The sequence below is a fragment of the Rhopalosiphum padi genome, chromosome 1 (genome assembly GCF_020882245.1).
Source record: "Rhopalosiphum padi isolate XX-2018 chromosome 1, ASM2088224v1, whole genome shotgun sequence".
Classification (NCBI taxonomy): Eukaryota; Metazoa; Arthropoda; class Insecta; order Hemiptera; family Aphididae; genus Rhopalosiphum; species Rhopalosiphum padi.
In genome coordinates this window covers 60,758,843-60,784,551 of record NC_083597.1, presented here as the reverse complement: position 1 = coordinate 60,784,551, position 25,709 = coordinate 60,758,843, and the positions used below count along the sequence as shown (strand labels likewise).

The 25,709-nt window shown below is 25.8% G+C and overlaps 4 protein-coding genes across 6 annotated transcripts; 1 reads left to right on the top strand and 3 right to left on the bottom strand.

Moving 5' to 3' along the window:
* Positions 1 to 2,070: 2,070 nt before the first annotated feature.
* Positions 2,071 to 14,421, bottom strand: LOC132930936 (uncharacterized protein PF3D7_1120600-like). The gene is made up of 12 exons (XM_060997062.1): positions 14,147 to 14,421; positions 12,987 to 13,157; positions 12,351 to 12,891; positions 11,814 to 12,118; positions 10,310 to 10,405; positions 10,027 to 10,242; positions 9,098 to 9,172; positions 5,543 to 8,625; positions 4,881 to 5,239; positions 4,296 to 4,517; positions 3,887 to 3,977; positions 2,071 to 2,374 (listed from the first exon to the last, which is right to left on the bottom strand). The coding sequence occupies exons 1-12, from the start codon at positions 14,187 to 14,189 to the stop codon at positions 2,282 to 2,284; spliced, it is 5,295 nt and encodes a 1,764-aa protein (XP_060853045.1). The 5' UTR covers positions 14,190 to 14,421; the 3' UTR covers positions 2,071 to 2,281.
* A 2,425-nt stretch (positions 14,422 to 16,846) lies between these two features.
* Positions 16,847 to 19,776, top strand: LOC132932266 (uncharacterized). 3 transcript variants are annotated; one of them, XM_060998552.1, is made up of 5 exons: positions 16,847 to 17,104; positions 17,405 to 17,717; positions 18,102 to 18,297; positions 18,359 to 18,539; positions 19,133 to 19,776. In XM_060998552.1, the coding sequence occupies exons 2-5, from the start codon at positions 17,461 to 17,463 to the stop codon at positions 19,651 to 19,653; spliced, it is 1,155 nt and encodes a 384-aa protein (XP_060854535.1). In that variant the 5' UTR covers positions 16,847 to 17,104; positions 17,405 to 17,460; the 3' UTR covers positions 19,654 to 19,776. The 3 variants fall into 3 exon arrangements, with proteins under 3 accessions (XP_060854535.1, XP_060854534.1, XP_060854533.1); XM_060998551.1 differs by having other exon boundaries at positions 16,847 to 17,205; XM_060998550.1 differs by having other exon boundaries at positions 16,847 to 17,717.
* A 373-nt stretch (positions 19,777 to 20,149) lies between these two features.
* On the bottom strand, positions 20,150 to 21,861 carry LOC132932267 (dynein light chain Tctex-type 1-like). The gene is made up of 3 exons (XM_060998553.1): positions 21,597 to 21,861; positions 21,122 to 21,287; positions 20,150 to 21,012 (listed from the first exon to the last, which is right to left on the bottom strand). Exons 1-3 carry the CDS (start codon positions 21,615 to 21,617, stop codon positions 20,864 to 20,866), a joined length of 336 nt encoding a protein of 111 aa, XP_060854536.1. The 5' UTR covers positions 21,618 to 21,861; the 3' UTR covers positions 20,150 to 20,863.
* A 2,274-nt stretch (positions 21,862 to 24,135) lies between these two features.
* Positions 24,136 to 25,366, bottom strand: LOC132929061 (DNA-directed RNA polymerase II subunit Rpb4). Its single transcript, XM_060994120.1, has 2 exons — positions 24,891 to 25,366; positions 24,136 to 24,822 (listed from the first exon to the last, which is right to left on the bottom strand). Exons 1-2 carry the CDS (start codon positions 24,984 to 24,986, stop codon positions 24,502 to 24,504), a joined length of 417 nt encoding a protein of 138 aa, XP_060850103.1. The 5' UTR covers positions 24,987 to 25,366; the 3' UTR covers positions 24,136 to 24,501.
* Between the last annotated feature and the right edge of the window lie 343 nt (positions 25,367 to 25,709).

The following is a 25,709-nucleotide window of genomic DNA, read 5'->3' as shown; positions in this document are numbered from 1 at the left end:
TTTTGGCATTTTTATTAATTAAAATAAAAAATTTTATTGGTAATATTATACGTAAATCTAATCTAGAGCAGCTTTTCTAAATGTGTAAGATGTCATGTACATAAAATACTTATGTATATACATATATATATATATTACATATTTTGAGGTCACTAAAAAATTGAACATTTATTTGGGTGATCGCCAGTGTAAAAAAGTTAAGAAATACTGATCTAGAGTACAAGATTATATGTTTTTATGGTCTAAAATTTATTTGACCCTGTAATAGTATTATTTTGCTGCTCTGTCACTTTTGTATTAAAGGTGAGTGCTTGATACAATTTTCAACATGATTTGACATGTTCAACTGTGTCCATCAGTCAGCTGTTTAGTTAATGTCTAGTTTTATTAAAATTTAAGCGTATGGATTCTTAACGATCATAACAAATATTTAAAGGTGTTTTTGAGGGAATAATTGTTTTTATTTCTTGCAATCATTGTAGACACTTAACAGACAAATTAAAAACTTATGGACTATGGTTAACAATTAAAATCAATAAAATTAATTTTTTTTTCAAAATATTATTGGTTTTTTACCACAGTAATTGTTGACTATTTCTTTACATAAGTGATAAGTCTGATAATACTAAGACTGTATATACATTTTAATGATTTTACTATACTACGGCTGTATAAACACTTATGGCTTATAGACTACAAATAAGACAATTTGATTTATAGTATGCAGACAGGAAAACAAGATTTAAAATAATGATTAAAACTATATTATATGAAAAGTATAAATAATTGTGTTGGAATAATGATTATTCTTGAATAAATAATTATAAAAATTAAAATTAAATATAAGTACACTTCTAATAAAAATATATTTATTTAAATTAAATTAAATAATTTCATTCAAGAATGTGCTATAAAATTGTTAAAAAATGCGTCTATCGTTAAGTTATCAATGATAACTTATCATCTAAGTCTGAATCAAATGAAGCTGAATCTGTGCTGCTTTGTGTAGAGGATCATTGGGGGCAACATTACCATATCAATTATAATATATCCTTTATAAAATATATTGTATAAATTAAATTATTTAAAATAATTAATTTTATTTCTATCCTTTACATAATATGTTATGCTTAATGTTTAGGTTTTGAGTACACTGAAACCTCCACTAACGGACACCTCCCAATTGTAGACGTTTTTTGGGGAATGGGGACATTTTCATTACTTTTCAATAGGAAAACCTCCTAATAACGGACATTATTTTAATAGGGAGTTTTTAAAATAATGGTAAATCCCTAATCTTTATTTGAAAATAATACGTGTTCACATTCGTAAGTCTTCTTGTAATAATTTAATTACGATAACAAAGTTTACAGGATACTTTGTCTGCTGTAAAGAGCGTAAGTCATTTTATTTCATTAATAGAGGTTAAGAGCAGTTCTATTTTTATTTCTGCTGTAATATTAGCGAATGATATTATTCTAATGAGATTGCACAGAGACGATGTAATTATAAACAGACAAAGCTTACTGATTTTTTCAAACAAAATAATTTAATAATACATGTACATAATTTTGATCTTGATTGTAAAAATATACTTTAAATAATAAGTAATAACATTATACATACATAGTACATTATTATACAAATCAATTTTAAAATGTGTAAAATAATGGACAAAATGTTGGTGACCGAGAGTGCTATTCAAAGGTTTCAGTGTATATAAAAGAAGAAAAAAAATAATGTTGTTTGTCCAGTTAATAAAAAAATTACTCTACTCGCTTAGAGACCAGGACTACTTTGCACATACAAGTTACGGAAATATGAGTGATCCAACCTTTTCTTGACTTAAACTATTTTATATTAGCGTATACGAGAAATTCCATGAACTTTATATGTAGATTTTGCTCATGAGTCATGATATAGAATATGTAAATTAAAATGTGACTTGACGTGGTATCAATAGAGAGAAATGTTAGCAATGATTCTTAGTGGAGAGTAACAAGATAAAGACGAAGATTTAAATAATAAAAAACAATACTAAATATGATTTCATGATGACAAACAAACAAATAAGGTTTAAAATCTCTTTAATTGAATAAATAAGAATAACGAAGAATACACTTATACTGTTACTACTTATTAAAATAATACACGAAGAATTTTCTAAATAAAAAATTGAAAAAAATAAAATATTTACAGCATTTTTTTTTATATAGGTCAGATATAAAAATATAATATTAATTTAATATTACCAATAATTACAGTATCTGCTTAAGTATTTTTATTTTTGACCATGTACAACAGACAAAAAATCATCAACATCTACGTTCTTCAGCAACCGTTGATGTTCAACTTTGGAAACTTTAGCCGGAGTCTACAAAAGTAAATTAAAACATTTAATAAAACATACATTTTTAAATAATCTGATTTCATAAACTATGATAAATAATTAATTATTGGCAAACAGTATAATTTTACAGTTTTACAAAATTCATATTTTCACACTAGTTAAAAAATGAAAATTGTATAAAGAATTAAGATTATTTATTAATTGTTATGAAAAATATATTGTAATATTCTTAAACATTAACAGAATCATAATCATGAAATTAGTAATGTAAATTCAGTGACAGATATAGAATTTTTTTTTAAGAGAGGGAGAGGCAAAGTTTTCATATTATATAATTTTGTCAACACAATATTTAAGATTTGATGTTAGGCCTCACAAATATAATATAACTGTCAAAGGAAGACCCTCGAGCCCTCATTCGTTAAAAATGTTGATTAAAAATATTAGCTTGATAGAAATGATTGACAATTTTATAAAAAAATCTTGATAATTTGTTAATTCTCAATTAAAAAACATCGAAAATGTATATACACTTTTTTTTATATGCATTTGAACTTAGAGTTTTAACAAAACTCATAAAAACAAATTTCTTTTTACATCTAAGTTTTTAAAATTTAACACAAATTTTTTTAAAAGTAATTTATATTAAACCAGTGGTTCTCAAACTTTTTTTCTTTACCGCCCACTTAAAAAAAAAAAATCCGAGAGACGCCCTTAAAAGTATGCAATGAAAAATTAAATTTATTGTTTATAAATAAGTATATGTTTTATCATAATATTGTATAATGTATTATTGTATAGGTACAAATAAAAAGGTGTTCTAATGAGATGGATGTGACTGGTGTTTTGCTAGAAGTTGGTTGATGTTAGGTTCGATTTTCGTAAGAAGCTAACAATTTAGTAATATACATAATATTGTTGAAAACAATTGCAACCGTCACCGCTCTCCTTTTGTAATGAAATGCCCCCAAATTAAGCTTGTAACTTCTATTACCCTCTTAGAGAGAACTAACGCCCCCAACTATCTCTCACTTTGGAAAATGCTGTATTAAACCATGAAATGTAAAAAATATAAAAAACCAAATACTTTTTATAAACATTTAAAATTAAAATCTGAAAGTTTACTTATTTAAATGATAAATAACATTATTAATTATTTTGTTATAATTATTATAAAACACTTTTGGGAACTTAAAACTTTCATATATATTATATTATTATGAAATTTATTATACAAAATGAAATTTTTGATTTATTCTAAGATATTATCATACTATGAAAATGAACCTATTTTTACTAGTTTACAGTAATATGATATAAGCTGACGGAACATTTCTGCTCAGAATCATTTTTTTCATATATAATGAATAATGATATATGATTTAATTCAAATTTAACACACCTATATTAGTCACTCACTCAACACTTAATGTAGCGGTACCCACTTGCCTACCATTTTTAAAAATATTTCTGAGTCAGCAATTAACATAATAACACTGTGAAAGAAATTCTTTAGAAACTAATACATACACTAACCTTATTATGTACAGTTCGATCTGCCGGTCTTTTAGTAGCCTTTTTAACAATATCTTCTGATCTAGTTAACTTATGTAAATCATTTTGTGACCTGAAACATTATTAGCAACAAAATCAATATTAGCACATTTAAGTCTCAATTAATTACCCAAAACAAAAGCTAATTTAAAATTATTTATTATATAGCTTCGAAAATAGTACAGTATATAGTTTTTAGATTAAGAGGCATTTGGAAAATATTGAACAAAAAATATTACACATGTTTTAAATGCTAACATTCGGAAAATATACTAAAATACATTTTAATATATTTTCTATACGTAAAATTATTTGTATACAAACTGGTATACAATAAAAAATTTTTATGATAAAAAAAAACTAATGATTTAGAATATGATAGATAAATTACATTCTTTGTGAAATTGAAAATCTTTCATTTTCTTCAGGCCAATTTCTTCCTTTACTATAATCATGATAGCTTCGTCTTTTTTCATCTTTGTGTTTATATCTATATTTATCTTTTACTGAATCTTCTCTAAACTCTCTTTTCACGTTTTGATGATGACTTCTTTGAAAATGGTTCCAACTATCAAATTGTGATCGCTCATCGTGGTATCTAAATTTGTTTGGCCTATTAACATAACTTACATTTAATTATAATTGTTATATATAAATTAATCAGTAATTCTCAAACTGCGCTCAATGGAGTCTCAGGGTTCGGCGAGTGATCTAGTTCTCTATGGACACATCCAAATTAAATATTATTAGATGCATTGTAATGATTATAATTTATAATTTCTTTTTGATTAAAATTGATATCTTTGATTTATGGGATTCAAAAAATTTTTTTAGTAACTTAAGGGCTCCATGAACAAAAACATTTGAGAACTACTGGTATAAATAACTGTTTGATTTGTACAATGAGTTATTAACTAATTTTACATAAATTTAAACTAGTGTGAATTATATATAATGTAGATCAACTAATATTTACCTATGTTTTTTATCATATTTATGATGTGTTTTATTTTGCCAACGATTCGAATCTCTATGTCTGTCATCTCTGTGTTTTATTGGATAATTGTGAACGGAATCATCCCAAAAACTGGGGCTTCTTCTAGTTCTGTCGTCTTTTTCATTTTTTATCTCAACATCATCTTTAGGAGTGCTAGTCACTGGCATGAGTAATTCTTCATCATTCTCCAATTCACCACTTTGCATTTTCGGAGTAATGTCCAACATTTTGTTTGTTGTTATCAATGGTGATACAATTGGTTCAGATGGTTGTACATTGTTTAATTCTGAAGGTATATCAAGAAAAGTGAATGTTTCTGATACATTTAAATACACCATCTGAAAACACATGAAATAAGATTAATGTTAATAATTATTAATTAGGCATCATTTATTATAAAACAGTGTTATAAATAATTAATTTAAGCACCAGACATTTTTTTTTAATTTGGACAGTAAATACATTTTAACAAAGCAAAAAATGCATGGTTTTTATTTTTTAAATTTTATGAATTATTTTATACTAAAATGATTCAAGATTATTGAAAATGTTCTTATATCTAGAAATTATTGAAATTAATCTTAAGGGGAAAACTAAATTATAGATAAAAATGATAGCCTTAATACTATTAATTAACATACCTCATGTTCACCATCTTCAGTAATGACTTCATATACTTTTGGCTTTTTTAAATATTCCATATTGTTTAATGGATCACAGACCTTATTTATCTGAATATCTAATTTATCATCATGTGTAATAGTAACACAGGAAGTATTATTAGTACTACTATTAACGATAGATGATTCAGATTTGTCAAGACTGGTATTAATTTTACTTTCAGAAATACAATTTGGATTAGAAATGTTATTATCCTTAGGCGTGGTTTGAACCAATTCCAATGGTACGGTGGATTTATTATAAACTGAATTTTTTTCTTTTCTATCAGATACTTTATTTATGTTTGATATACAATTCTCAATTAATTTAATATTTTGATTGTTCATTTCATGAGTTTTTGTTTCATTACTAAAATAACTTGTTGATATATTCTTACTGGATTTATCTATGTTATACATTCCTGAATAATTAATATTAGAATCACTGTTATTTAGTTTAGGAGTCTTAACCATGGGTTCTATCAATTTGATTTTTTTCTCTTTTGGACTACAGTCATAAACTGTCGGAGAAGTTTTATTCAAATACCTACTTAACCCAATTAACTGTTCAGAATTGTCATTCACCATGGTTTTGGTTGGTATTTTATCAATATTTTTGATATTGGATTCATCCAATGTTGGACTTTTAGATAATCTAAAGAATTTTTCAACTGGGTCATCAAAATGTACCATGGACTTTTTAATTTTTTTTGAAATTGTTTTTTTTACTTTTTCTTGTATGTTATCATTATTATTCTCACATTGTACCATTATTGGTTTAATAAATGAAGTCTTAATAGATTGCATGTTTAATTCGTTCGTTAAATGAGTTTCATTACCATTATCATTTACAACTGATAAAGATTCAATTGATTTTCTTTTAGGTATAGGTTTAAAACCAGATTTTTTCTCTTCTGCTTGTGGTTTTTTATTAATAACTATTGTCTTGTGCTGTTCATTAGTCTTTAATAATCCACGAGTATCTGGACTTGTTGAAATTTCACTTCCAAATAGTTCAACTTTAACAGACTCATACACTTGCTTTTTTGTTACTTCAATATTTTTTATTTTTAATCCTTTTTTTATCTTAGGTTTATTCGAAATTTTTAATTTAGATTTTAAGGGTGTACATTCAACTTTATCTTTCTTTGTCTTGGTAGATAATTCACTATTAGTAGTTGTCTGAATAGGTTTTGTAGCCTTCAAACTGTTCATTTTACAATTTATATTATTTGTGGGATTAACACTATCTTGTTCTGGGGGAACTATTAAAGTATCAACGGACATTGAATTTCCTGGAGTAGGAGGAAATGGTGAAATTGGGGGTCTATTTAAATATGATGTTTCTCTGAATATTTTGGTCAAAGGGGTTTCTGTCAATGAATCATCATAATGTTCTGGTGTACACGGCAATGGTGTGACCATCTTACTTGGATCATATTCACGTATCATTTTTGAAATAGGAGTTTCAGGCACATCAACAGCAGCATCATCACATTTATATGGGGTTTCAACTAGATTGGGTTTAACTGGTTCAATGTTAATACATTTTACTGGACTATTTAATTCATTTGAATTTTTTGTATCAGTTTGATCAAATAAACCTTGTACACTTAAAAGTTTAATTGGTTCATTTGTCTTCTTTTCAGATAATGAATAATTATGATTATTAATTGTTTTTAAAAAATTTGAATCTTTTTCCTGATTTATCATTTCTGGTGTGGTATTTAAAATAGAAGATTTAGTTAATTGATTTTGATTATTTTTCTGTTCATTATCATGAGATTGTTCCAAGTTAATTTGAGTAGCACTCTGGCTTTTTAAAGAATCAGATTTGTTACACAGTTGTTTATTATTTAATTCAGTTATTTTATCTGGAGTTTCTAAAGAAATCGTAAATTGATTTTCTTTTCTCAGTGATTTTTCATTACTATCATTTTTTAAAGAATCAGATTTAACAGATGGTTGTTCAATACACAATTCGGTAGTTTTATCTGGAGTTTCTAAGGAGATTGAAAATTCATTTTGTTTTTCGGTGCATTTTTTATCATTGATGCTTTTCAAAGAATCAGATATAGTTTGTGGTTGCTGATTATATAATTCTGTTATTTTGTCTGGGGTTTCTAATGAAATAGGAAATGTGTTCTGTTTTTTCAATGATTTTTTATTGTCCAAGTTATTTAAAGTATCAGATTTAATTGAAGTTTGTTTACTATCTTCTTTAACAATTTTTGAAGTTTCCAATGAAATAGGAAATTCTATCTGTTCCTTTAATGACTTTTGAATGTCTGATAATGGCTTATTAGAGTCTTGCACATTTAAGCCATCATCATACGAGGTTTCAGAAATATTTGTTACACTGGTATGTAATCCATTTTCCACAGTTGAAATATTATTTGATTTCTTTTGTTCATCAATCAAAACAACAGAATTATTTTGTGCATTGGCTGGTTTAATTTTTTTTCGTGGTGTTTTCTTTTTTCTCGTTTTTCTTCCATCAGCATCTGACGTTAAAATTCCAGCCCCTACCATTTCTCTAATATCTGAATCCCAGTGTTTAATATTATCTTTTTTAATCATTGATTCAAATCCATTAACCGAACCCCAATCAGCTTGAAGTTTTGGTAAAGGACTAGATGAGGGTTCTTCCAAACATTTTTCAAGTCTTTTTGGGGTATTACAGAAAAGTTTTGAACGAGCTTGAGTTTGAGTCATATTCTTAGGCTGAGGAGTACTAAAATCTAAACATCTTATATGAGTGCTTCTCCTACGAGGTGTACTCATACTTTTATTTTTTGGAGGTTTTAGTCTATCATCTGGTGTATCATGAACAATTACATCATTGAATTCAGATGAAACTTCATGTAATTTAACAATATCATTTATTTCATTATGAATTTTTTCTTGAGTTTCAAATGAATTTTGATTAGGAACTTCAATAATAATTGATTTAGGAGTCTGAATAGGTAGTTGTCTAGTTATATTTGTTCTCCTAAATTTACTCCTTATGCCAGGAACTTCCAACGACTGTCTTCTTCGTTTTGGAAATATATGTTTTTCGGGAGCTAAAAGTAAAAATGATTAATATAATATTAATTATTAGTAGATATAATAAAATATAAAATATATAATTAAATGTATTGCTTGTCTTGATCAATAAATTTTAACCTAAATTATTATTTTAAGGTTTTGTACTTTATTCCAAATATGTAACTTTTATTTTTTATAGTGTATGTTCTTAAAACAATAATGCTTTGTAAAACAACTTAAAATCAAATTCAATTAATCACATTATTAATGATGCCTGGAATTTAGCAATAATTATTATGATTTGCTTAAACATCAATAAAAAATTAATATAGGGTTATCCAAATTTTGCTTTATAAAAACTGTGGGAATTATTTTTACAAATTGTATACATGCATAATCCTAGCTATTATTGAAATAAAAAATGTATATGTAATATATATATGTTTGATTCTAATGATAAAATATTAAGATTTATTATTCATACATAGAAAATAAATAATTAAATACCTTGGTGAGTCTTTAACATAGGAGTTATTTTTGGAGCAATTTTTACATAGTCAACTTTAGCTAAATAATCTTCTCCTAAATAAAAATAACAAAACATTAATTAACATATTAATCAATTTAACACAAAATAATAATGATGGCATTTAGTAGGAATTTGTCTTAGAATTGTCCTTCATATACTTTAGATATATTTTTAACACGTTGACTGCCATGCAGTCACCGGCGGCCACAAGAATATTTATCATGGGTACGCCATGGACATTTTTCATTGTCATTATAAATTTGTACTCGGGATATATACTATTGAGTTTGAAAAAAAATTAAAAACATAAAAAAAATGTTAAAATTATGTTTATTACATCAAAAAAATTGCAATTATTCCTGCTACGCATTTTCTAAATTATTATTGTAGCACCACGGAAAAGTTAATATAAATCTAAATTAATTTACGGCAGCCCGTGGCCGTATGGCCTCCTACAAATGATATGGTGCGGCAGCCGCCCATCTAAAAATTATCAATACCTAATCATTTTTATACGGACGCTGGCGGCCACATGGCACTCAACGTATTAAAATAATAACTTGTGAAAAATTTTGTATACAATTTTCAGTGTTTGAAAAAGAATAAAACAAAAAGCTATACATTTTCAAATATCTGATATTGTGTAAATATTCTAATTTACTTATAAATTATTTTTTTTTAGGTATTCCTAATTATTTTAAAAATTATTGGGTATTTTTTATTTTAGATTCAAAGGACCAAACTTCATTTAGTTTTCTATCAGTAATCACTTACAATGTTGAAGATTGAAGCATTTTCTAAGCTTAAAAAGGTAATGTAAACCACAGAAAAAATAATTGTAAAAACAAAAGATTCATTGTTCATAAACTATAAATTAGTTAATTAAATTAAATTTTATTAAGCATACCTGGTTCTATTTTAGAGGAGTCAAAGTTATATGAGTCACTTGGTTGTAAAACCAATTGATTTGATAATAAATCATAATTCTCAAAAACTGTTGTTCTGATATTACCTTCATGTATCAGTACAATATTATTGTCAACTTTTATACATTCTTCATTACCATAAACAATTTGCTTTGGAATATTAAAATTATTCTTTTTTAATTTGTTTGGTACATCATCTGTACAAATAAAGAAAACAACAAAAAGTGTTAATTGTATATAATTATTGAAGATCAATTTTAATACCTTTTTTTCTGGCACTACGTAAACGAGATTTGATTGAATCTAGTTGATCATCATTACATGATTTTTTAACAATATCAGTATTATCAACATTAAAAACTGAAATTTATATTAAATATTAATGAGACATTCTAAGTAATTTTTAGTTAAAAAAATATTATTTAAATAATCTAAAACTTGCATTGCCTAGACTCACATATTTATTAGTTATACTACTCAACAAAAAGTATTTATTATATTTTAGTACTTTTAGTAGTTCTTTTAAATATAATTCAATAATATCACATATTATTATAAATTAAAATCAAAATATTTTTCATAATTGTTATAACTGGTTTAATAGTTTCATTATTTAAAATTTTAAAATTATAGATTAGTTTTTTCTATTTTAGTATTTAATTGATTACATGTTGATGTTATACATTCCCTTTTAAAACTGTAGCTATAAAGTAGTATAGATTTGAGTTAACAACTACTGTGTTGTTTATTAATAATTTCTAGCTAATAAATATTTTACAATAGATATATTAAAATAATTAATTTTTATAATTTGAATTAATTAAAGTCACTTTTTAAATTTATTATTAGAATGTTACTTAGTTAAGTCATTAAAATTATGTGTTTTTTTTTAAATTTATTTTCCATTGCTGGTTTACCAAAGTTCTAATCTATTAGTATTATAATGAATTTCTGGGTAATAAAATCACTCACTATCAAATAAAACTGATCCACCTACAATGTTCAAACATTTTATAATATTATTAATTTATAGTAAAAATCAGGTTCACAGAAATATGTTTTTGTTTTCAATTTAATAATGTGCCCCTTCCTCAAAACCTTCAACCAACAATGCGGTCTGCATAATTCAATTATATCTCTTTTGAGCAACCTCTGTTAATAATTCAAATTTTTTAATTTTATTCCAAATTCATTAATATTAAAATGAATTAAACTGTGAAAAAACTAAAATCATATAGTTTCTTGTTATAATTTATAATTAGGTATAAATAAATAAATAAATGATAATATTGAATAATGTTATTAAATTAAGAATAATTAATAATGTTCTAATTATCATACGATAGTGATTTTCTTTTTAATAAATTTACTAATATTAATAAAGAAGAAAAAAATTACTTAAAGCATATTTTACAAGCATTTTAAAGAAAAATATATATATGTTTTAATACTAAATAGAAAATAAAAAATTTGTTCATTAAAATTATAAATTATATCTGTAAACATCTTTGTAACTATCTAAATTCAAATTTATAAAACATATTTAATAGTATTTTATACATTATTAATTAATTTCTTTACAAATTTAATGATACACAAGTGTCCTCATGAGGGGGGGAAGGGGCCAGTCGCCCCTCTCATGGCCATTTTTCCTTAAAATTTTCATAATTCATATCACTACCTAATAACTTGTGTGTTAATAAATATAATGAAGTTTGTTGCTCTATACAAGACTCTAAGGACGTCACTGTAATGATTATTAACTTACCTAAAAACTCATCCAGTATGTTTTTAATCTGTGGATCAGACTGAGTAGAGTCTAATGCTTTTTCAAGTGTAGGAGAATCTAAAACTTTAGTTTCTAGTACATTGTCAGTTTCTTTATGAGCCTCAAAAGATTTATTTATAGTATCAGCAATTTTTTCCAACAAACTTTGGTCATTCAAAAATGTATCTACTAATTCACCAGTATCAATAATAACTGAACTATCCTTTATCCTATCTTCTTTTGACAACCCTGGCATAGAGTCAAGTGAAGTTGCTTCTGGTATTTGCTGGAATTCAGCATGATCACTATAAAAATAAAGTTTTAGACATTTTCAAAACTATGCGTACAAGAAATAATCTACACAAATGTAAGTTAAAAAAAGTTATGTTAAGATATTATATCTTTTGTTTTACTATTTTTCAAAATATGAGACTGATATATAGCTATAGAAAACTGTTTGTTAAAAATTGGTATCGATTTCAAAATAAATCAAAAAAGAATAATTACCTAAAACTAATACTAGATATTTATACATACCTAGAAATTAAATTATGAATATTTTTTGGACTAAATTGTGGCATTGACTCAATATTTAATTTTGTTTCTTCATTTTTCTTCGCTGGAGTACTACAAATTTGTTTATTTATTTGAAATATTTTTGATTCTTTGTCTTCATCAAATTTAGAAAATGGCATAGTACTTGTATTATTTTCTAATGGTTGTGTCATTGAAGATAAACAGGGCGAAGAAAATGTAACCGAGTTTTTCTCATCAGTTATTGTGGTCTCATTATTAATTGGGTCAATTTCTTTTGTCTTAGAAACGTTATTAGTAATTACCTCAGTGAATGATGGAATTTCTAATTCTTCTGATATATTTTTATTTGCTTCTATATTTTTTGTTGTATGTGTACTCTGATCTTTAGTATTGACTGTATTACCAACACATTTGTCAACCATATTTAGTTTTGTCTCAACAAATTTATCTTTTTTCATCGATATATGGTGTGTATCTAACAAATATTGTAATTTTTCAAGTAATGTTTTGGATTCACATGTTTCAGGTATTCGCTCTTCAACTAAAATTAATAAATAAAGAATATTTTTTGAATTAATTATTTTAATAAATTATACATTTTTTATTAGTTAAAAACAAATAATATGTATAACTTACTCATAGTACACATGGTTCCAAAATTTTCAAATATGTCATGTAAATTAAAACCATTCACTTTAATATTAAAGTTTCTTTTAGCTTTAAACATCTGAAAACATTCAGTCAAATGAGGAGATGTTTTTAAAAAGCATTCTGCAGCATCCTCATTTTTTTCTTTTTTTAGATAACCTGATCGACAAATAATTCATTAATTCATTAATATAAAAATACAATAAAAATGTTTAGTATCTATGTATACTAATATTAAGCTTTTTATGTTTTAGGCACATAAAAAGTAATTAAAATCTTTATTATGGTCTTATACGACCACAAGTATACAATATATAACATTAAATGGATAAACCATTTAGTGAATGGCTAAAATATACAAATACACACTTTGGTGCTCTGAGTATAATTGATGACTAGGGCTCGGATTTTAAAGCATAATAAATAACAAAAAAAGCACAAAATTGTTTTAAAAAAGCAAAAATGAAGCATATTTATTCTATAAAAAAGAAAAAAAAAAGCATGACTAAAAATTAACATGAATAATTAGTAATAATTTATAAAACTGAATAAAAAAAAATTTAAAAATTAATTTAAATTAAAATAAGAATTTACTACCACAGTACCACGTATTTACTATATTCAATAGCCGATAAGCTATCGACCTATAAACTATCTGCAGATCGATAATCTATACGTCATTTCACACTAATGGTACGATCACGGTAATTATTGCGGGATTTCACATTTCTTATTAAGTAAATAAACATTTTTTTTTATTTTTATAGCATAATAGACATATAAAAATTCCACAGTTAGAATAACTGAAAAAAGCAATAAAAAAGCACAAAAATCATTTACACAAAAAAAAGCTAAAAAAAGCCAAAATAAATTCGTTTATTTGGAATCAGATTGACGTGAAACGAATTTATGTATAATAATTAGATTTCTATCTTAAATATATAAAAAGAAGCATTTCCTTTAAAATCCGAGCCCTATTGATGACAGATTCAAAATAAAAGTTCTTAGAATGATGCAGTGTTATATTACTGAAAATAAATACTGTCAACATATATAAATTCCAGACGTCGATCCATGAATATCGATAGATATAAGAATTTTTTAAAAACTTAGGTAGATACTAGAGGTCCAAAAACCTAAAGACTCACCGTACACTAAACGAGCGACTTCGGATGGCATCAATGGTTCCATTTTTTATTAAGTGTTTGGGCAAATGTTGAGTTCCAAATCGTAATTTTTTATACAAGTGCAAAATATGAAGACTGTAACATTCAGATCGTTTTAAAAAAATATATAAATTTATGTGGCGATGACCAATTTGTGCTAGCAAAGAGCATCATAAATCGTAATATTCAAATATTGTTTTAAGAACGATAAATAATTTAATAAGTAGAATACGACTCAGACTATATAAGTCGATAGGAAAAACGGTTCATGTGATAACGAAGTTAAAATATTTACACAATAATATATCATTTGTAAAACTCTAAGAAAGAGCGGGAAAAACGACAGTGTGACCATCGAGTCGTCGATTGTGATTTGTGATTATAATTGGGCGCCAAGTGTAAGCACAAAACGTGTAAGTTATGTAGTAACCAGGACATTTCGCCGCGACCGATGAAATTTCATCTATTCTATGATGATAATATGATATTATAATAGTATTAATAGTAACTATTTTTAATTTTTCTTAGAAAAAAAAGGATTGTAAAATGTGGAGTAGTTACTATAGTCTACTTTACTAGTTGGGTGCTACAATACAGGCGACAGGCTCACAGGGTACTGTTGATTGTTGACTAAATACGTTTCCGATAAAATATTTTTCTAAATTAATACGTTTCATCTTTCAGAAGCACATATTTTACAATTTTATTTTATACGAGTCCCTAACTATTGAATTGTAATATTGTATCATCGCAAGACTCTTGAGTCATGATAGAAACTTATAAATAATAAATTTTAATAATAAGTTTTAAACTAATAAATAGATAAAATTAAAATATTCTAATTTTTTTTTCTAAATTAGGTATTTCCTATTCTGTAATAGACGTATATAAATATTTGGAGTATTTCTATTCACTACTGTTTAATATATATTATATATTATATAAGTTATAAGTACATTGTTTTTAACTCAATAATTTTAATACATTAGGTATCTTATAATAAAAATATTTTGTTTTTAAACAAAATATTAATATATAATAATATGTCGATTTAGTGCAAAACAAATGTAGAACGAACATAAACGTGTACTACTACAATTTATGCAAATTATAGATAATAATGCCTATAATTTGATGTAATGGTATACCTATAGTAGAGAACTAGAGAATAGATTAGGTAATTTTTATAAATTCTGCACCAAATGCCAATAGAATATTAGAATAGAAACTCAACTGGTAAGTAAGGGGACCTAAACTATTTGGGGGCTATGTGCTTATGCTTATGCTCAAATCAGGGCCTGAGTGGGTTACCATTTATGTTTAACAATAAAAGAGGACATTTTTCAAGATCATGAAAATAATATTAATAGGTACATTTTATTTTTTTTTTTATAATGTACTACTGTAATGATAATATGATATACATGATATATCATTACTCATTAGGTATAAATTATATTTAAATATTTAATACACATTTATTACTTTATTAGTTGACATAGAGTACCAACAGTTTTATCATAATATGCTGTCTTATTTGTATAGTCTTCATCAAATATTTTTAAATATTAAAAAAGAAATAATAAAAATAATGAAAATCATGGCATAAAATTTTAAGTATTAAAGTAATTATTTACATTTGTTAATAAATTCACATTTCATGAAAAACCCTGACATTTTCCAATATTGAAAAAACTCCCAGGACGTTTTTATTTAAGCTTAAAAAGAGGACATCCGATATGTCCGGGGAAAAGGGACGTCTGGTAACCCTAGCGCCTGATTGCATAATGGTAACTGGTCACTGCCTCACTGGTAGGTATGTCTTGAGAAAATAATTCACCTCCGTTCAAATATTCCAAATAATATGTAAAAAAAAGGTAGCCAAGTAATAATTTAAATACTTTATAGTTTTTACAATTTATACGATTATTATTCTTAAATCTTAATATTTTATAATCGTGATATGATGTTGATGAAGAATCAAGGAAAAAAATGACAGAAAAAATGTCAAAAGCATTTTAATTTATAATTCCAAGTATTAATTTAAGTATATAAATATATTATAAAGTCAATTGTCAAGTTAAATAAGTAAATAATAATAAAAATAAATCACAGATATCGAATAGTATATACAATTGCTATTAAAAAATTGGTGAATCTCTTTCCCTATTCTTCACATAATGTTTTGACTGTTTTGAATTTATTCTGTAATTCGGTATTTGTTTTTATTTTATTTTTTTCGTGAATTTTACGTTAATTTTGATTCGTCATTTGTCACATCTAATCGGATTTTTGTTATTAATACCATTGATTTTAAAATATATTTTAAAATCAATGTTAATACCAATATAGAAGGAAGACAATAATTTTTGTTATTTAATATAGGTATTAATGTCACTAAATTAAAACCCAGTGCAAAAATTAATATGATGTAAAGTTTATTTCAATAAGCTTGCTTTAGGATTTCTATTTATTTTAAAAATAATTTTATTTATGACAGCAATTATTGTTTTAATAACTTAAACTAAGCTAACGTTTTTTACTGATTACCATTTTTTATGAATTGATCCTTGATTAGAGCACAGAATATTCCATGATAAGACATATCACATATATGATAATAATAATAATTGCAATGGATATTTGTCTTATTATCAATCTTAAATCATATACTAGTATATGATCTAAGTTATCAATACACCTTGACCATCGCTATTATTATCACAGAATGGGTTAAATCTTTAATGTTATTTTCACATCGCGTGCGTTCGTCTACGGCCCAGTCAGCCCACCTTGTCATAGGCATCTGGCATAGTCGTTTCAGATTTACACCCTTGAGCGGCTTGATTCCACGACTCTTATAAATAACAATCACCAGTCGCTACAAATTCACATTTAACACATTTCCACTGGTTTGGGCCAATGACCAATGTGTATCGTGTATGATATATATTTATACCTATAGTACCTAATAGTCTAATTAACTACTTAGATAGTTTGTTCAGGTTGCAGATCATGGTCCTTACTCAAAAATTTTAACAGTTAGTTCTTATTAGATATATTATAATTGGTCAATTTCTGTGCCTCGCTTAATTTTTCATTTCTCAGGCCTTGTATCAAGTCAAGAGTTCTGTGGTTCTAACCGAATGCGTGATGAATAAGCCCTTGAGTCATAACTAGATTTTTTCAGCATATCTTGTTTCGTTCTTTAAATTCTTGTTCATGTTTTCTGTGTTTTAGCAACATCAGTGGTGCATCACACAAAATCGTAAATTACAACAAGACCACCAAAAATAATGTTTTCTAGAAAAATACTGTTTTTTAAAAACGCTATCCAACCATCATTTGTACTCAGAACGTACAGAAATGTGAAGGCAAAACCCAACAGACAATTTAAGAACAATGATGTCAAAGGCAACCCTGGTGGTAATCGTATGTTGGCCATGGTTCTGGATGGAGAATCTCCTGACGTTTCTGATGTGACATTAGAAGATGTTGAAGATGGCGATAATGATATGCTCAATTCACACTTGTTTTATGATCAGCACATGAAGTAAATTATGTTTAGTTAAATAATATATGTATTGTTTGATTGTTCAATGTATACTCTTATTCAACTATTTTTAAATTTTTTTTTACTATAAAATTTGAATTAAATGAAAAATTCACTGATGAATAAACTATATATTTTTATTTTTTCTAAATTGTATGAGTTTTTTAATTAATTATAAATACAATTTAAGTTTTAACTTTCTTTCAACTTCAAAGTTCATTGATTAATAAGTTAATTAATTCATTTTATGAATGATTATTCTAAATTAAATATAATTATGTGTATGTTATAGTTTTAAAAATATTTCTTTTTAAGTATACAATTGTATCTATGTATTTTTGGTAAAAATTTTTTCTTTTTTAATGAGTTTTTTTTTAATTTTAGGGAAATTGCAAAACAAAAACAATTTAAATCATTTCAGAATATTAAACGTAAATATTTCAAAAGTAATATAGTACAGCCTAATTTCTTAACATACTTTGAAAAACAACAAATAAAAACTTTACATGATAAGTCGCCTAAAGAATGGACTCCTCAAACATTGTCAACATGCTTTCCAGCATCACCAGAAGTTATTATTGTAAGTAATTAAAAATATATTTTTATTAATGATCAAGCCAATTTTATATTTTAATTTATAGAAAATATTGAAATCTAAATGGACATCAGATGAAGGCCAGAAAATATTAAGGCATGATAAATTGGTACAGCAAAATTGGGAACGTTTTCGTAATGGATTGTTTAAAGATATTTTATCTGATGAATTAAAAAATCATTTGCTAAAATTTTCAGAACGACGACCTACATTAATTACACTAGATCGTAAGTAATTAAGTATCACTTATCAGTAAGTACATTTAATTAACATTTAATATAATAAATATTTATCTAAAAATAAATACATTTTTGAAAAGTAGAAAGGATAATATAGACAATAATATAATATCTTGCTATGTTAAATTTAACGACTTGATGTAAGGCAATGTTTATAGAATAACATTTTCTATATTTTTTTAGTTTGATATCAGTTTTTTAAACTATAAATAGGTACTCACATCAAATATATTATCTTAATCAAATATTTGGTAAAAAAACTTAAAAAAAATAATTTTAGTTAAATTCATATTTTTTTAAATTTAATTAAAATAACAAATATCTGATTAAATAATATGCTAATAAATAAATAAATGTTTTACTCTGCTTTTTGAAGTTTAAATCTACACTCTGTCCAGCTAGAGAAAGCGCCGCAGACTGACCATCAGTTTTTTTGCGCATTCCCCAATGTTACCCAGTCATAAGAGAATCAGTTTTGATAGCATGGTGACACGGGGGATTGCACAGAATCAGCGTGTTCTCTCGCTGGACAGAGTATAGGATGGTATATTTTAATAATTAAGCATTAATGTATTTTATAGAAGCTGAAGCTCATATTCCTAAGCTAGCTGCAGATTATTTAAAGCCCCAAGAATTTGGACAAATAATAACTAGTTACTTTGGTGAACCCAAAAATCCAATTAATGAAACAATTCAAATTGAAGCTAAAAATAAACCAAAAAATGAGATGATTTATGAAAATGACACAACAACTAAAAGTAGTAAAAGACATTTTACATTAGATGAATTCAAAAACGATTCACGAAAAGAATCTTTTTCATTTTACAATACACCACAAACATTGTCGACAAATAATAAAAGTGTTGATGTGGAAAAGGTTGAAGCTAGTTTACAAGAGAATACAAGAATTATTTCACGTAAAGAAGTTTCTGAATATATTGATACAATAAATGATTATCCACTCGCTATTCGAATACCCAAAAAAGTTTGGAAAGAAGGATATGTATATAGAGTTAATGATTGTTTTTATGATGATAACGGAGACTTTTTATATAGAGTTCCCGGTTTAATTAAAGATGAAGATAGACAACAAACGCAATAATAATATTCTATTGATTTGATTTATAATTATGTTTTTAATATTGATATAAATATATATATTTAATATTATTTGTGTTTAATAAAATAATTATTTACCTTATAAAATAAATACTATCTTATACTATTTTTGTATTTTAAAAAATTATTTTACTTTAAACAAATTATAATATTAAATCATTAACACAGTGACTTTTTTGTAATATTGACCCCATGCTAAAAAAATCACTGAATAACCATTTATAAAAGTAGAAGCATAGCCTTAATATTCAAGTGAATTATAAATCTGTATAGACTATGTGTCAACAAATTCATTGAGCAATGTCGATCGAGGCATGTGTTAATTCTATTGTTGATTATAATTAATAATTAAAGAATTTATTATCAATGATACTATAGTATAATATATAAATAACTGTAATAGTTTTACACTATAATAAACAAAAGTAATTTTAAAATAATAAATACTTGGTATTTAAAAAAAAAATAAGCACAATGTGTCTGGGCACGAGTATTCTATGAATACTTTATTAAAGTATTACTTCAATTTAAAGTGATCAAATATTTATAATCAGATGAAAAGCTTTACAATAGCCTAAAATAAAATGTAATATAAATTTTAGATAGCAACTAGAAAATGTAAAATGTTAATGAAGAAAAAAATCTACAATATATGTTTGGATTTCAAATTATTTTCATGTTAATAAGACTACAAACGAGTTAAAAAAAGTTATTTATTATTACATACAATATTTTAAAATAAATTACAATCAGGATGACAATAGTATAATACATTTTACATTTATGCTTTTTGTTAAAATACGGTTAATAATAAATAATGATCATTTTAAACGATCCTTATACTTTTAACATAAAATAAATATCAAAATTAAAATACAAAATATTCAATAGCTATAAATAGAAATGACAATTTTTATTGACACATTGTTATTTCACTAGTTATTAGTTAATAATGTTTATCAACCAATATATATTTTTATATCACATAATTAGATTTATATAAGTATTATGATGTAAGTATATTGTAAAAAATCAAAAATAATTCTATGTATTGTAATATGACAAAGATAAAAATATTAGAATTATTTTCTTGTTTCATACATATTGTATTTAAAAGTAAAAATGTATAATTAATTTTTTATTTAATGGTGTAAACATGTAATTATTTTTAAACAGAAATTTTATATGGCTATTCAGATGGCTAGGCCAAAAACGGATACAATTACATACATAGTTTTGTTTTCCCATCTAACTGTACAACTACCATCTGTTAAGTTATCCCAATAACATGAACTTGCTGCGTGAAAACCAGCGCCGTTCTTTTGCATGATGGCACAGGTTACTGCCAAAAAAAAAAAAAAAAACATGAATAACTACATTTAATAATTACACTATGAAAGTTAAAAATCAATTGATTTAAAACATTAGTAACAATAATATTTGTTCTTTACCTATATATTTAAAAGGTTTGGCCAATTTACAAAGTCTTGTTAGGCAATTTTCAACTACAGAATCTGTCCATTTATTTACCATATTTTGTTGGTATAATTGACTGCCGATTGAATGTTCAATTGAGTCCTTAATAATATCACTCACTTCATCCACTATAAAAAGGGTCTAAAATAAAAATATTCTGATTTATAATACATGATATATATGTATTATATTTAAGACTATTCTAAATTTTATTACTATTGAATTTAAAGTTACAGCTAATTTGAGAAATCATTATTTATTTGTCTACATAAATAAATGACTATCTATCATTTAAATTCAATTTTAGTAAAATGTATGTTGTTACATTATGATTGCTAATTATACGCAATGCGTTCTTACATATTTATCACAAATTACATTTTTAAAATTTGTTAATATAAAAACAGTAATAATAACAATATTGAATATATTATAATACATGAACTTTACCCCTTCGTTAGCTTCAACCATTGTTTTTGATTTGATTTGAAATAATTAAATATTTTTCTTATGATATAAAAAAAGGACAAAGAGGGATTGTCTAAAAAATAGATATGAACCTATTGAATTTTTACGTTGTCACGGCAATGAGGTATTGTAAGTAATATTTTAATCTTGTCCGCCACAACGACGAGAAATCACAGGGCACAGAAATATAGAATTTAATGTAACAAAATGTATAGCTCGAATGTAGATAGATACACAGAATATTACAATAGATACTAGTTAGATACGAAACAAGTTATCATCATAGACCTTATATGGTATAAGGTCTATGGTATCATTAACTTTTTAACTTATCAGTGATAAAAACTATAAGTGCTATATTTAGCGCCAAAATTAAAATTTTTTGTTAGTTTTTTTTCTCTTACCTCTGTAATCTGCATAATAATACAAAATACGATATGATTGTATTTATCACTAATTTATTAAGCTATTTATCTAAATTCGTCATTCGTGAGTTCGTGACAAATAGTGAAACAATATATTATTTTGACGTCCTAGCACAGAATAGATGATGTATTAGATTTAATCTATTCTGTGGTCCTGGCCTCTGAAATATGAATGGTTTCATATAAATATACTATACCTAGTTATTATTACTTTTTAGCTGTGACCACGATTTCGTGGCTGTGACTGTGAGCTATTCCGTTACAAAATATATATATATATATATACAATACTTAATATGTATATTTAGTATGTCAGAATGACACTAAATCAAATTAATCAAAACACAGCATCACTAGACGTCTTGACCTCCTGGCCTACTCGATAAAAAATAGCCCTTCTTTTTAGTGCTACTCCGAATTACATTTCTCGCAAGACCACTGAGAATTTTTAAAACCACACGATAAAAGAAAATTCAAAAACAAATAACATATCTTCCAGAAAAAGACAAGCTTCTAAATTTTAGCAAATAAATAAAATAATACCAACTTTAGTTAGTAACGACTTACAGAAGTCTATATCTAAATGTTAAAGAATTAATCATAAGCTGAAATACCAAGTAAAACTATTAATAAGGTTTAATTAAGTAGGTACTAACTTTATAAGAGATTCACATATCAGATGCATGGTGAATGAAAATTCTTAGTTTCAGACTGATTGATTACATATTATAATTTATATGTCATCGTCCGAAAACGTGGATTAGCAACGCATATAAACTACAGAGTGAAATACTGAAATAACAATTAACAACTCTTCAATTTGGTAATTGATGACGAGTATGCAATTGGTATTTGTGTGGACAATTTAGTCACATCTAAAAATTAAAATGTCGAGCAACTGGATTCAAATCAATGATTTCAATACGATAATGTCTAACAGTAAACCTACCTAGGTAATATTTTTAATTCACATAGTATCTTTTACTGGAGCTACTCAATATTGAAAAAATTATGAGAAGCGACTATGTAGAATGGGCCACAATTAATTATTTGCAATTTGGATCAACACTACTGTCTACTATAGCACTATGCTAAACAACTAACAAGGTGGAATTTTAATAAGGGATGGGCGATGGGCCGATACTCGATTTCGGTGGTATCGGAAATATCACTTAAAAACAAAAAGGAAATCACTCAATTTAAAACTCCACAAAATGAAACATCTTCTTAAATAAAATCTCCCTCTCAACACAAAATTCGTAATTTATAAACAAATTCTCCGTCCTTCAATGACTTACGGAATACAGCTATGGGGTACCCGTACCTCCAAAAAATCCAACATTCAAAAATTCCAATCCTTCCAATCAATTTGCCTTCGCCTTCTCACAAACGCCCCCTGGTACGTCAAAAACTTCACACTCCACTCTGACTTTAAAATCCCAAACATAAATACCCTAGCCTCCTACTACTATAAATTAATTCACAATAACACAGTCAACCACCCAAATCCACTCATTTCCAATCTCTCCTCCCTCACTCTCCCCAATAACCCACCACGTCGTCTAAAGCGAAATTGGCCCAGGGACCTCCTCAATCAATAATAAAAAAAAAATTAATAATAAAAGTCTAGAATTGAAGTAGTGTTGTTTGGACACCCTCTTCCATCAAGCCGACCAGTTTTGTAAATTATTAACCATATTACTTATTGTATAGTATAATACAGATTGTATATATTTTTTCTATTAATAATAAAAAAAAAAAAATTGGGCCTATTAAAATTTACATGTATGTACTGTGTTTAGGCTCCCTGTGATATATAAAGATGGAAGGGTATATATACAAACCATTTGGGGGAGGGGGTATGATTGATTTTTGAGGGGGCTTAGCCCCCCAAGCCCCCTCAAATTGCGCTTATGTATAAGTGTTTTCCTCTTGACACCTTTTAATCAATACATTAATAAATATAAAAATAAACTATTGAATAAAAAGGATTTCTAAATCTAAACATCATTAGCTTATTAGCATCTAGCAGTTACCAATTTTTTCTATATGAATACTTATTTGCACATTATACAAAGGTTTGATATAGGCTCATCTTAACAATCATTGAATGATAATTTATTTTACATTATATGTGTTACCATTTAACATTTAGACAGTTTTCAAGATGAAACACATTATGTAGTAATTCTTATCAAAACTAATTACTATACAATTATAAGTTATGACATATACAAAAAGTTAAAAATAATATTTAGATATTTTACTGAGTTATAAAATTAACTACAGTTATAATATAATAAATTATATGCATAAAATAGTAGTTATTAATTATGATAATGCTAGACAATTTTTCGATTATTGGAAATACATAAATATTTTTAATTATCAAGAAAATTATTTAAAAATTACACAAAATTAAAGAAATAGTTCATTTTTTTTTTTTTTTTGGTAAAATTTAATTAGTACTGAATACTTAATTTAGCTTGTATATCATCTAGAATTTGTTGTAATTCATCATCGTCAAATCTGCCTTCTAAACTGGGTATAAGTGATTTGGCTTCATCAGCAAGTTGAGGACATAAGTTACCAATTGATGCCAGTTCAAATTTGTGCAATTTTTTTCCGGCAAGTAAATTCCTTACAGCGACAATGGTTTCTTTGTTTTTGAACTTGGAACATTGTTCTGTATATGTCAATGTTTTGTTAAATACTTCCGAAAATTCTTGTTCTTCTTCAGCACTTTCATTTTGGTTCTTGCGAAATTTCAACAACATATTAACCTAAATTCGAAATAAATTATTAAACTTTGTGACAAAATATTAACTTTTTATAAGTTATATGGGTTTACTTCGGAAATAAGTAAGGTTTCAGCGTTTTCAAATTCTTTGGGAAATTGCAACAGCGCGGCGTCTTCGTCCACAGCAGCGTTCATATGTTGTGCCATGTTAAATATTGATATATAAAACGCAGCGGCTATATACTCGCAGAAATCAAATTATATATTTGTACTATTGTGCTAGAAGGTTCAGCTTTTTATAATTTTAGTTTTAAATTTTAACTTAAAATGTTTTTTAAATTTTAATCGTAAATTTGTATCCGACGTAAGATAAAAGATAATAAAAACGCAGATGTTACCAACATGCTTTTACAATATAAAAAATATTGTATCTACTCACTAGCTTCTTCTGTGCTTGCATTGCTTGTAATTTTAGGAGTTTGTGAAGCACAAATTCTAAACGTGTTTACTTAGATCATATAGTAAATATATAGTATATGATCTAAGCGTGTTTAGTTTTTTTTGTTTAGTATTCATTGGATGACTTAAATTTATTTAAACATTCATTACTTGGCACTTGCATACTATTTTAACTGTATAATTTTATATTTGAAATTCTAATTGATATATTTTTTTAAAATTTTTAATATGAAGAAGTAGTATGCTATAAAGCAGTGGCGCTGAACTCTTTTGTGAAACGAAATCTAAAATTTTTATCCCAACCGGCAACCACCCACCCATTTAAGAAGTGACGCAAATGCTTCTCATGACATATGAGTTCAGTGCCACTGCTATAAAGTGTATAATCTCTAGAGAACGGATTTAAATGCTCTAAAAAATATGATATAATGTACTCATAATAAATTTTTTTTTTTAAATTATTTTCAACAT